The sequence below is a fragment of the Glycine max genome, chromosome 2, assembly GCF_000004515.6.
Source record: "Glycine max cultivar Williams 82 chromosome 2, Glycine_max_v4.0, whole genome shotgun sequence".
Lineage (NCBI taxonomy): Eukaryota > Viridiplantae > Streptophyta > Magnoliopsida > Fabales > Fabaceae > Glycine > Glycine max.
Genome location: NC_016089.4, coordinates 174270 through 188021, shown reverse-complemented (window position 1 = coordinate 188021; position 13752 = coordinate 174270). Strand labels below are relative to the sequence as shown.

The following is a 13752-nucleotide window of genomic DNA, read 5'->3' as shown; positions in this document are numbered from 1 at the left end:
GAAGTCTTGTGCTCTAATTTGTTAAGACTTGATTTGAGAACTTCAAACATCACACTCTCTTTATGTTGAGCTCTTTGACACATAAAGATTGGTTGAATTAATCACCTCTTTGTATGTTTAAAGTGGCCCAATAGACCCAGTGAAAGTGAGTGAGTATTCCCTAGATGAGTTATGTGATTGCTAGTCAGTTTAATGTTGTATTGGTTCAGTTATCTATGTTGTAAAGTTGAATTTTCTTTTTGCTTAGGAGTTAGGCACCATCTATTGCACAACAACGAGTTATTGTTATTCAATTTGTTAACAGAAATTACTTTGTGAAGGTATACATAGTTTACTTATGAGATCATTTAGTATTATAAGCATGTAATTTGTTCACTCTATGAACTTCCCCCCTTTTTTTTTTATCGTTATTTAGCTTTACTTTAAAGGATGATTGTGTCCTGCCTCCTATTGCACCACAATGGAGAAGATATTGCATTGTTGAAGGTCGTTCATGGAAAAGATCATACCTACAACCCATACAAGAACTCAACTTAATACCATTTTCAATATGTAGTAGATATTGCTAAGGACTGATTTTACTTAATTACTCTTGTATTAATATTGTTATTGCTATCATCTCTTTATGTTATGTGTATTGATTTTAGTGATGTTATAACTCAATTGCTATGATTTTAGTCCTCTAATGTTGACTACAAAGCTTGTTGCACATTTTAGCCAATGTTATTGTATTATGATTTATGCGTTATTTTTGAACAAAATTACAGGTTGTTTGTCTAACAATACAACATGATTTTGTTATACACTTGTACTATGAAATCATGTTTTTATTGTGATTAATATTGCAAGAAACAAATATATGCAATATATGTGTGATTCAGTTGTAAATGTGTACAATGAAAATATGCTTCTGTGGAAAGGATATTTTTGGAATTTAGTAAAAAGCCACCCACATGGTGGTGAGAATAGCAATTTCGGGCAATGAGAATAGCCACGGCCAGCATCATGGTCTGCTTGATCCAAGATGAAGCCCAACTAATATCCCCAAACAAATCAAAATCGCATCGCAAACTCGAAAATCCCTAGAGAGAGAGAGAGAAGGATGCTGAAGAGAGAGCAAGGCAAGTCCGGCGGAGCCGCCGGAGGAGTGGCGGTGACACCGGCGAAGAGAGGCCGTCCCTTCGGCAGCGGTAACAACAGTGCCTCCGCCGCCGCTTCCGCCGCGGATTCGGCGGCTCCGTCAAACCTCCTTGGTCCTTCCCTTCACGTTCACAACTCCTTTGCCGGTAAGTTCACAGCTTCTTCTTCCATTCGTGTGACTTTTGAAATTCTTCATACTCTTCCCTGGGTCTCAAATTTCTCTTTAAAAACGACAATTTTGTTTGAATGTTCCAGAATTTACACAACGCACAAACACTGGCAGCAAAAGTCCACTTGTGAATTTTAAGAAGCAATTTACTTATTGTTAATTAAAGTGGCAGCAAATTCCACTTAATTTGAATGTGCCAGAATTTCATTGGGTACTATTATTGATGCATAATTATAGAACAATGCAAGTCCTCTTAGTAGGGGTGCCTTTGTGGCTCGGGTATGTTATGTGTGCTATCTAAGGACAATATTGGTTTCTTAAGTCTCTGGCCGCATGTTGTTTGCAATGACTTGTGTGTTCTTTTGAAATTTTGTTTGTTCTTCTTTTGCAGATCAGAACAATAAAAGAATTGTCTTGGCTCTTCAAAGTGGTCTGAAGAGTGAGCTGACCTGGGCGTTGAATATTCTTACGCTACTCTCCTTTAAAGAAAAGGATGACATGCGCAAGGACGCAACTCCCCTTGCAAAAATTCCCGGCTTGCTTGATGCGCTCCTTCAAGTTGTATGTGCCACCAATCTTGTTTTTAACTTCTGCAAAATGTTCAAAGAAGACTTGTTGATGTTCTCCCTGTATTGTTGAAATTGTTGCCCTTTTTAATATTAGATGGTCATGTTGAAATTTGAAACAGATAGATGATTGGCGTGATATAGCACTCCCAAAGGAATTAGCCAAGACAACGAGGGTGAGGACGTTAGGTGCAAGTTCTGTTGTAACTGGATTTGGGTGTGAATATCAGGCGCTGGGCTCAACTGGTACTCACCACCGCCCTGGGTAAATTTTGAATATCATCTTTGTTTTTGAGTTTTCAATTTTCAATGGATTGTTTGTTTTCTTTCTTGGGATTTTTTTTGAGGGATGGGGGTTATGAGAGAATGAATCTCATTGTAGGATGGTGCTCTTTGTGCAGTGTAGGATCTGGCTCTGCTGGTATAGAATCAACGCAGCAGAATGGCGTGACAAAATCTCGTTTTTCGGAGTTGTGGCTTGATGAAGATAGCCTATTTAATTTAGATGATGAAGGGCGAACAGAAAAACAGCAATGTGCTGTTGCTACTTCAAATATCATCAGGAACTTCTCTTTCATGCCAGATAATGAAGTTATAATGGTCCAACATCGCCATTGTTTGGAAACAGCCTTCCAATGCATAGAAGATCATCTTGTAGGTTAGAATACTTACATGTTATAAGCTATAATCTTTTTTTGGATTGAAGTATATTTTAGTCCTTAGAGTTTCCCCTTATTTGGTTTTTGGTCCTTACATATATATTTTTTTGGTTTTTGTTCTTATTTGTCCCTGTCATTAAGTATCAGTTCTTATATTTTTCAGTAATTTAAGTTTTAGTCCCTTTAGCTTTTATTCTTCAAAATTAAATGGTCCTTATATTCCATGATGAACAGGTCTCTATAGTTTATTATTAAGATATCGGTCCATGAGGCACCAAAACCTTAATAGTATGAAACTACAAAGACCTATACCTAAAAAAAAATTATAGGGACCAAAATTTACTCTGAACTATCTTAATTCCGTTGATTTGTCATATAATTTAGAAAATTCTTGTACTCTGATCTGGACTTGGTTGGGTGAATGTGGATGTGAATAAGATATTGATGGCAAAGTTAACAAATTCATTATGTTATTGTTTCATCTGTCATGATACAATGTGTCTGGGTGGAATTTACAATGCCATGGCTGATGTAAATATTGTTTAGAGCTTTTCTTTTGAGACAACTAGGAAGTAGACATAATGTATGGGAATATTTTCTGGGAGATAAAATGCTTCTCTTCTCTTCACTACTTACAGGCTGATGGACCTATTTAGTAGTTAGTATGAGTGCTAGAAGTTCAAATCCTTGCAGATTAAAATTTATATTGAATATATAAGTATAATCATAATTGTTGGTGGGCTTGTATATGGTTAACAGTCATTTATGATATGTGATATGTCCAGTGTGAGCATTCTGTTATCTTGTATTATGCCTGCTTATGGTTTTTAATTTTGGGAAATAATTATTTATTTGTATACTTGTATTTGATATATTTATTGCTTTATAAATAAATTAGTACCACTATCTCTCTCTTTAACTTTTGGAACCTTTTCATCATTTTTGAAACACGGGCTAATCCATTTGCCTGAAAAATGAGCAAAATAATTGGTTGCTTTGGTGTTCAGAAGTTTAACAGGATGGTATTTTTCTATCATATATACTAGCATTCCGTTTCCTCGTATCAAAACCAACCTTGAATTAGACTTTCTTGAAAAACAGTTTTATATCAAATTCTGTCTTGATAAAAGCCACCCAATTATCTGAATATCTGTTTTTTTGTAGGTTTCCAGAAACTCCCTAAATATGTGGATAAAGTTTTGTTATTATTATTATTATCATCCAATTATGTGTTGCCCCTTCATTGTATGAGTTCGTACAATATTTTGTTATAAATTGTCTCTTAAAATGTTCATAATGTGGATGATGATAGAGGACGAGGAACTTGTAACAAATGCCCTAGAGACCATTGTTAACTTAGCTCCACTTCTGGATCTTCGAATATTTAGTTCTTCCAAGCCTTCATTTATTAAAATAACGTAAGTGATTGATCTATCTTGAATGTTCTTTTTTGCATGCAATTATTATTCTGTTACTGATTGATAAGTTGGTGTTACTTACAGAGAAAAACGTGCAGTGCAGGCCATCATGGGGATGTTGGAATCTGCAGTCAAAGCCTGGCATTGTGCTGCTGCTGAATTACTTGGGCGTTTGATCATTAATCCTGACAATGAACCTTTCTTGCTTCCATTTTTTCCACAGGTTAAACTTTATATTATGCATGTAACCTTGTTTATTAATTTGTTGCATGCTCCAAGAAAATGTAATCATCCCTGTTGTTACCGCAGATACACAAACGCTTAATTGATCTCATCAGCATGCCAGCTTTAGATGCTCAGGCAGCTGCTATAGGTGCACTCTATAACCTTGCTGAAGTTAATATGGACTGCAGGCTGAAGATTGCTAACGAGAGATGGTGATCCCCTTATTCCATTTTTTAAAAAATATTTAACATATTTTTGGTTCTGCGAAATGGTAAAATTATGACAGTAATTTTCTTTAAATAACACTAGTCAAATTTCCTCCAAACACAGGGCTATTGATCGTTTGCTTAAAGTGATTAAGACACCACATCCGGTTCCAGAAGTTTGCCGGAAATCTGCCATGATATTGGAGAGTCTCGTGTCTGAACCACAAAACAGAAGTTTGCTGCTAGCCTATGAGAATGCTTTTGCAGAGATAGTTTTCACTGATGGAAGATATTCCGATACATTTGCGAGGATATTGTATGAACTAACATCTAGACCAAGTAGCAAAGTCGCAGCGGCTCGTGGCATATGGGGTATGTAAACATCAAACTGTGAAAAGACTTTGATTAGTGATCAGTGCTATATATAGTTCTGCAACTTGGATAGCGTTTGGATGACTGATTCATTTGAAGATTCAAAATGTACATGTGTTCTGCCTAGGATTGTACAATACCTTGAGTGCATTCAAGTTGTCATGTACTCCAGTTGTATGATGATAATATTAGAATTATTCTTCTATTTAAGACGATGTGAAGATTAGAAACTTCATTTCCTAGATGTATGGTTGGAAAGTGTTGTAGCACCTATATAGAAGGGAAATGCTCAATTCGTAGAATGAGCAAATGGTCTCTCTCACACACATTCACACACAGACACAGAGGCTTTCCTCTCCCTAATTTTTTTTAAGTGCCGGTGAATTTTAGCATGGGGACTTTGAATGTCGTTGTAGTTTTTTAGTACTTCTCACATTTTTGCAAGAAAGTATTTTTAGAGTTCTGAAAATTACCTATAAGTTCTCCTTAAGTAGATAGACAGCAGTCCTTTAGAATTTACACATTTGAGGTAAAGGGTTAGCACGTGCCATTGCGTAGAGCTGACTGACAGTCTGAAATAGAGAATGTGTAATCTACCAACTTGTCATCTAGACCAGCTGACACGTAACTGTTGATGTAGTTATATGTATTCAAGATGAACACGGGCTTTGCTAGGTTCACATCTAATCAGTTTATTAGGACAAAATTTAAAACCCAATTCTATTAAACTGTTAAATTATTGTTCATGGGATTTACCAAATATCATGGTTCTACAACGAAGGTGAAGGAAATCTAACAAGAATTCCAGAGTGAGTTTTGCTTACTCCCACATATAGCAGCACGAGTTCCTATTAGTCACCAACTCCCAAGTGTCTCCTGCTCTCCTTCGTGGTTATGTCATTTTCGGCCTTGCTGGTTATTTCTTCGATACTGAATAAATATTGAATCAATCACTTGTTTCTCAACATACAGTAACAATTTTAGATCAATCATAGTATAACAGAAAGAATGGCTGAATTCGTTTCAAGTATGGGATCAAACATTTCATTGATATCTTCTATGCAATTTTCCAAATAAACAAAACCGTTTATTTCAATCTAACACATTCACCGCAATATATTTAACATCAAAATAACTGAAAAATTCAATCAACGATCAATATTAAACAGCAACCAAGTTTGCTTCATATGCATATGCTAGTAATCTTTTTCCCACAACCATCTTCAAAAATTACCCTTTGTTCTCCTTGCTTCCCTCCCATTTATCGACAAACAATTCTGGCAGCTAACAAATCCTAAACACTAAATTAACAAATCATTTCTTCTCTCTATCGCTGTACGTGTCAAGTAGGATATGGGTGTACAACCATAAATTTTTCTACCTTTTATTTATAATAGAACTTATTAGCAATATGCAAAAAAAAAATTCAACTGACCACCTATACAAGTATCTAATCAATAATCTTCACCGTTCAATTTTGGTAAAAAGAGAATAATGCAGGTATCCTGCCCTTCTGACCAAATGGAGGCCATTTTTTTAAAATTAAATTGCGGGGGTAGTTACAAAATCATGAAAATCAAGGGCATTGGTTTTAAAAAAAAGGTATTTATTAAAAAATAAAATATTTATTATAATAAAAATATTAACAACTATTTGATATTTATCTTTCATTACATTCAACATTCGAATCAATGTATTAAGTCAAGGAGGAGTGTTGAGAACATGACTGATATCTTTAGTTTAGAAAAGAATAATTTAAGATTTTTTTATCCTTTGAAATTGGAAAGAGGGTTTGAGGGTTTATAATAACTTACACATCTTGCTGAACCAATTGAGTTAGATCCTTGACTATTTAGTTTATCTTTTTTGAATTTGATATTTGTTTCAAATTTTTAGGATATTATTTAGATTTAAAATATTATGATTTTTTTAGATAAAAATAACTATTTGATCTTATCTTTTAGATTAGGAGATTATGAATTTGATTTTAAGATTAAGATAATGTTGAATTTTGTTACACTTTTATTCTACATATGTGCAGCCCATGAATAAAAGTAGTTCTCCCAAACAATATATCTTCTTTTATAAATATATCTCTCCACACAACACATGGATAACAAAAATGATCAATGGTGTAACTTTGGTAACTATTATATCATTCTATAACTTTCAATTGAATAATATTTTCTTAAAACTTACCGTTGGATTAAAGTTCTTTTCACATAAATCAAATATATAAAATTTCATATTAACTCAAAATTATTTGTTAATTGATTTTAATTAATATTGTCATAGAATTAAATAGTTTCATTAAAAAGTGATTGTATTTAATATATTTTTCACTAAGTGTTACTTAAAATGTTAATAGGTCAATGAATATAACTACTTATGAAATGCTTAGTTTCTCATTAATAAATTTCATGATAAATTAGAATATAAAAAAAGTATACTTAACACATTTTTTACTGTAAAAAAAATACATTCGAAAATGAGTGTATATTTCCGTAGTTAGAATAAGAGAAATGTAGTTATTGTTTTTTATATAAAGAATCAAAGATAGTATTATTTTTTTACGTGATATAGTTATTTTTAGTTTCATTTATAAAAAATATTAGATATATAATATATTAAAGTTTTTTTATATATTTTATGCATGCAAAAATTAAAAATTTATGCATTAAATTATTTTTTTTTCTTGGTCTCCCTCGAGCCAAATTTCTGGCTCCATCTCTGCATTTCGAAATGTAATTTACATTCTGGTTGATATTTTGAAAAGTTCAAGAATGTAAAATTACATGTTGAATCAGGCTTTCTAGAAAATTAAAAAGGTACATGAAGTAATTACCCAAAATAGATTGGGTGATTCAATCTCTATAACTCAATCCACGTAACTTGTCAACCCAATGAGTCAATGTACGAGTTGAGTTGGGTTGACTATTAAGTTGGTATTTTTTTTATAAATTGATTAGTTAATTATTGTTTTATTGGACAAAATATGTTATGAAATATTACAAATTTCATGTTATTTTGTTGCTTTATTTTAACTTACAGTGTTAGTTTCTAAAAAGAATTCGTGCAAAGACAATTTAGTAAGATAACGTTCTCGGGTATGTGATATTAAGTTTAAAGTATTTATATTTATTTATTTATTTGATAAGTCAACGTATGAATAATTTATTTTAAAAAAAATTAGTAGATTAACCTAATCCAATTTGTAACCCACCATAGGGTCGATTGGGATGATATTTGCAACCCAATCATAAAACAAGATAGTCTAACCTAACTAATCATTTTTTTTTGACAAGTTAAGCCTATATTGGGGTTAGTTAAGCATATATTTACCCTCAATCTCACTCTCTGTTTGACTCCCCTTTTTTCTTTTAGGCCTTCCCTTCTCCCCCTCTCATTTTCTTTTTTATTTCCTCTCTTCCACACTTTTATTTTTCTCCCATTCTCTCAAGAAAATATTAGGTAGTTGCAAACCACGATGTATCCATACTCCTTGTGAATCTGAATGTAACATGTATTCAAGTTTTTCAATTGAGGAGAACAAATTGATAACGTAAACACTCAATTAATTCAAACCATGATGATCCCAAATCACTTTTTCATCCTCGTCTTTTCCTCTTCTACACTGTATCTCCTTCCTCCCCTTCTTTCTCTTCAAGACCCTCTTTGTTTTTGCTCCTTCTCTTTCACCTTCTACATTCTTCTCTTGGACTTTTTCCTCACCTTTCTTTTGCACCACTCCTTCCTTTAGCCTCTCCTCTCCTTCGTTTCTCTCTTCCATACCTTTCTCCATCTCATACTTTTAAGATTGCTAAATACCCGAAGGTACTTTGCCTAAGGATACATCAGGACGAGGTCTTGAACACTTGCATGACCAAATACATATATTCGAATTACCGAATGACTGAATACACGAGAATGCCTCAACCTATGACAAATCATAAAGATATAATAACGAGGATTATTCATATAATATAATTGTCGTCATAATGATAAATAAATCTAGACTAACCAAAATGATAATCATGAATAAGGCCCATGGATGGATCTAGAGGCGCACTAAGATATATATATAAAAATTGGTTAGATCCTAAAGAAAAATTAACTATTGATTCTCAGTTATTATATTTATTTCTCTTAACTTTAGATTGACTCGGATATTAAAGTGTCTTTTCCAGGTCTATCACTCCTTATACATTCGAGAGACTGAAGACACATCTCATTGACCTGCGAGGCTAAGAACTTGGAAGTGAGTTGTCAATGTCGTTGTACACACACAAAAGGAAAATAGCCTCAATGTTTGATTTCGTATTTATTGATTATCTACGAAAAATAATTTAATTAATCATATAATTCTTATGCAGAGCTTTATAAATTTGAAACTATTTTTTAAATAATAAAATTACTTAATCCGGATAAAATGTTTTAAAAATGAAAAAAAAAATCAATTTAAATAATTAAATTTTCATACATTTCAAATTATCCGTGTATGAGAATTCATCGACATATTATACACTCTGAGGTGCTGTTTGGCTCGGCTTATTTAATTTGGTAGATTCGCATTAGCTGTAGCCAGCCAATAGCGATCAATTTCAAATCCAATAATATCTTTGTTTTAATCAAACCTTATCAATTCCCAATTTTCCATTTGTAGAAAATTTGAACACCTTCAGGTGGTCAATTGATACATTTATTGGAAATAATGAAATAAATAACAGGGGAATAACTGTATGCACACTCTTTTAAATTCAACACAATGTTACAAGACCAAAGAAACTGGAAAAGCTACAGGAGTAATAATTAACAATCTTCTCTTCTGTTTCATGAACAAGTTTCTTTAATTTTAGAATCATACTAAAAAGAGAAAAAGATGTTTGATTAATTTAGGAAGCAATTGGTGCCACTTTAGGCACATGAACAGGAAACTCATGAATCTCATCCATCCAAGGATTTTTCTCCTTAGCAGGATTGATGGTCCTCAAAGCCCTCCACACAGCACTGTTGCACTTAAACCCTGACCCAAATGCAATCTGCCAAGTCCTGTCACCTTTCTTGATCCTCCCTTTGGCTTCAGTGTAGGCCAATTCATACCACAAGGAACTGCTAGAAGTGTTACCAAACCTATTTAGTGTCATCCTTGAGGGCTCCATGTGCCAATCAGAGAGCTCAAGATTCTTCTCCAACTCATCCAACACTGCCCTCCCTCCAGCATGAATGCAAAAATGCTCAAAGGCCAACTTGAAATCTGGGATGTATGGTTTTATCTTCATCTTGAACACTTTCCTAGCCACCAATGTGGCAAAGAAAAGAAGCTGTTCTGACATAGGGAGGACCAAGGGTCCTAGTGTTGTGATGTTGGTCTTTAGGGCCTCTCCTGCCACAGCCATTAGGTCTTTTGAGAGTGCCACACCAATTCTTTTTGTCTCATCTTCTTCTTGGAAGACACAGCCGTAGGACTTGTCATCTGCTCCTTTGTGAGTCCGCACTGTGTGGACTAGTTGGTATTTGGCGCGGTGGCGGTCGCCGGAGCGGTTGGAGAGGAGGATTGCTGCTCCTCCCATTCTGAAGAGACAGTTTGAGACTAGCATTGACCGGTTGTTGCCAAAATACCAGTTCAGAGTGATGTTCTCCATGCTCACTACCAAGGCATAAGAGTTGGGATGGACCTGTGTATTGTATCACATTATATGTCAATAGTGAATGTTATAGAGTTTAATTCACAAAAGTGTATATAAATTTTACATTGTAAACTAATTAAAAATTATTATTATATAGTTTTTAAGATATTTATTATAAAAATCAACAAATGTAATAATTTATAATTAAATTAACGATAGTATAAATCTCTTTACGTTATTATTAGTATATAGATATTTACTCACAAATATATACCTGATTGCCTTAGCTCTTAACTAATACAAGGAATCAAATGAGATGCACAAAACTATCATTTAATTTGGTCCAATCATTATGTATAGATTATGAATTAGATGTCGTGAAATATTAAGATGATGAGTGATTAATTTCAACAACTTTGGTTTCCCTAACTAGGTAACTTGTAAGACATGGCTAGAGAAATAAAAGAAAAGGGTCCATGTCTTTGGGAGTGTATTGATTAGGTTGGCTAACCTAACAAAACTGCCAACAACCTGTACCGTGAATACGGAGCTGTTATTCACTCACCATCATAAAGTGTCTCAATATAATTTATTAGACATGCTATAAAATTTGGCTCCATTAATTCCCCGTGGGTGGCAATGGCCATGCACCATGTCCTCGCCAGGAAGCAAAGCAAAGTAATAAATTACTAGTTCTACATACTAGCTAGCTGGGAATTGATGTTACATATACTAATTACTCCATAAGGATTGCAAATTTTATGTGTATAACATACTTTATATTCTTTAAGGGCTCCACACATTTAACCTTGATCATGTCATGCGAAATTTAAACATAATTAAATTCTGGATGAAATGCGATTTTTGAGGTAACGTTTTATATCTATGCAAAACATCAAGTGTGTTGTATGTATAGGTACAACCTATATGATAAGAAATTATTAACTCTTTCAGCAGAATTTGCGGATGAAATGACATGTGTTAATTTTATTGTCCTAGATTAGAAATCACATGTGTTTTTTAATCCACTGAGTCAGGTTAATTCTGATAACGATGCATGAATATTACTGACCAAAAAAAAAGTTTTACACGCAGAAAGAATCCAGCATCTAAGAATTTTTTTTTTCTTCTTAAAATTAGAAATTTTAATTTGGTATCAGATAATGATTGATGATGATAATGAGAAATATGTACACTTAATATCTCATATTATATATCTGATAATTTTTCCAACACCATTAATAAAATATAATTTCTAGGCAGCAGATAGTGCAAATATATAGTTTTGAAATTTGAAAGAGATCATATATATTAAATTTGAGAAACCTGGAGGAGGTGCTTGGCAAGGTCAATAGAGATAAGGCCAGCACTGCAACCCATGCCACCAAGATTATAACTGAAAACATTCCCTCTCAACTTGTAGTGATTGACAATCATGGCAGAGAGTGAAGGTGTGGGGTTGAACAAGCTGCAATTGACCACCAAGATCCCAATATCCTTAGCCTTCACACCAGTCTTTGCCAGCAGCTGGTCAATTGCTCCAAACATGACTTGCTCAGCCTCCTCCCTGGCCGCCGCCATGCACGGTCGCGGCGGCAAACTCAAGATTGCGGGCGGAAGATACGTCTTCTGCCCCAAACCAGACCTCTCAAGGATCTTCTTCTGAAAGGACAAGTTCTCCTCCGAGAATGAGCCTGTGAGACCAGACCTCTCCACGAAAATCTCCCGCGTGCACGTGCAATCCACGTCAGGCTTGTAGCATGCAAAATCTACTAAGTACACCCCCCTTGGACGGGTCATGAAGTAGAGGGTGGCGAGGAACACCGTGAGGCTTGAACATAGGGTTACCGAGACAAGGTTGAACTTGAGATTCTCCCATAATTGGAGAAAGTCCTTGATGGAAAGGGTTGAAAGATGAGCCGAAGCTATGCCTAGAAGGGGTATGAGCAGAAGGTACATTGCATTGGAGATTACGTAATGGTACCCTAGCTTCACATACTTGAGTCTCACTGATAGCAGGAAGTTGGGAAGTTTGTTCCTTCTTTTTTCTTTTGCTGATTCAACACTAATGGTTCCTGAATCCGGGTTTTGATTCTTCTGGTCAGCCATCAAGGAACACTATTTTTATTTTTTTTATAATGACCTAGCTAGCTAGGCTAATTGAGTTAAGAATTTGTATAAAGCAATACGATACAATACAATACCCAAAGGATATAATATTAATAGAGAATAAATAAGCCAGTGACAAAGTTTTTGGTTATGATGAATGGGAGAATATAAGGTTGTATGTGTTGGGCTTAGAAAATAAATTAGAAAAGGGAGAGAAATATGAATATGAATTGGGTTGCAAAAATGTGGAAGAAGGGAAGGTTTTAAAGGATGGATGTGAAGTGGGAAGAGAGAGGGATGGATACAACTACCCCAACGAACTTTTAATTGTGAACATGCAGTGGCATTCAATTCAATTTGCCAACCGGGAAAATAGCGCGTCTTGATTTTTCTTTTCACACAAGAGTATTAATTCTACCGTGGGTTCATTGTCGTTATTGCTGCTTTGCCACTTGTTGTTGGGACTACGTACTCTCTCATTTTTTGTTAGCCAATGTGAGATTGCTGAGACCACCGTTGTTTCGGTCAAAACCATACGTTGGTAATTGGTGAACTATAAACATAATTTATACATGATGCTTGCTTTATGTTCTTTTTTAATATGGAAGTTTTCTTGTCCTCGTCCTTTACACTTTTGTCTAAAATAGTAAAGATAGACTCCCTTCTAAGTTCTAACTATATATATATATATATATTATGGTCAATTAGATATTGATTTAGTAATTAATTGGTTAAATTTAATTAGTATAAATATACACCAATGATGTAATTTTTTAATACTATCATCTAATCATAATCATAACAGATATTTTGAAATTTTGAAACTTATAAAGTATAATGATTTATAATTGATCAACAGGAAATATTGTAAAAAATATAGTGACAAAATGTAAAATTTAGGCCCATTAAGTTTTGTCTTATTGATTATTTTTTTTTAAATTATTGTACAAATCATTATAAAATGACTATAAAAAAATAATTATAAAACATTTCACTGTTTTATTATTTTTACTATTAAAAGTTTTACAATTATTTTTAAAGAACAGACAACCCTTAATGCACAGTTTATTTTAGTGATCTTCTTGTAAGCTTAACTTATCAATGATTAAGGTTATAAATGCACGCTAGACTTTACTTGAAATAAACATATATGCATGTTTTATTGATGATAAAAAAAATACGTTTCTAGAAACCGTTTATTTTCAAAAATACAATAATGTTGTATAACATTCTTGTATTCCCATCTCTACATAAAAATAAT

General features: G+C 33.7%; 2 protein-coding genes across 2 annotated transcripts; one reads left to right on the top strand and one right to left on the bottom strand.

Moving 5' to 3' along the window:
- Nucleotides 1-991: 991 nt before the first annotated feature.
- LOC100814807 (armadillo repeat-containing protein LFR) lies at nucleotides 992-4965 on the top strand. Its single transcript, XM_003518992.5, has 8 exons — nucleotides 992-1286; nucleotides 1701-1870; nucleotides 1998-2140; nucleotides 2277-2533; nucleotides 3847-3952; nucleotides 4037-4175; nucleotides 4262-4389; nucleotides 4508-4965. Exons 1-8 carry the CDS (start codon nucleotides 1103-1105, stop codon nucleotides 4761-4763), a joined length of 1383 nt encoding a protein of 460 aa, XP_003519040.1. The 5' UTR covers nucleotides 992-1102; the 3' UTR covers nucleotides 4764-4965.
- A 4539-nt stretch (nucleotides 4966-9504) lies between these two features.
- On the bottom strand, nucleotides 9505-12805 carry LOC100797395 (3-ketoacyl-CoA synthase 11). The gene is made up of 2 exons (XM_003518961.5): nucleotides 11709-12805; nucleotides 9505-10430 (listed from the first exon to the last, which is right to left on the bottom strand). Exons 1-2 carry the CDS (start codon nucleotides 12489-12491, stop codon nucleotides 9648-9650), a joined length of 1566 nt encoding a protein of 521 aa, XP_003519009.1. The 5' UTR covers nucleotides 12492-12805; the 3' UTR covers nucleotides 9505-9647.
- Nucleotides 12806-13752: the final 947 nt, after the last annotated feature.

Coding starts and splice junctions, on each gene's coding strand:
- LOC100814807 (XM_003518992.5), top strand. CDS start 1,103: ATGCTGAAGAGAGAGCAAGGCAAGTCCGGCGGAGCCGCCGGAGGAGTG. Junction 2,534..3,846: donor CATAGAAGATCATCTTGTAG/GTTAGAATACTT, acceptor GGATGATGATAG/AGGACGAGGAACTTGTAACA. Junction 4,390..4,507: donor AAGATTGCTAACGAGAGATG/GTGATCCCCTTA, acceptor CTCCAAACACAG/GGCTATTGATCGTTTGCTTA.
- LOC100797395 (XM_003518961.5), bottom strand. CDS start 12,491: ATGGCTGACCAGAAGAATCAAAACCCGGATTCAGGAACCATTAGTGTT. Junction 10,431..11,708: donor TTGCCAAGCACCTCCTCCAG/GTTTCTCAAATT, acceptor TACAATACACAG/GTCCATCCCAACTCTTATGC.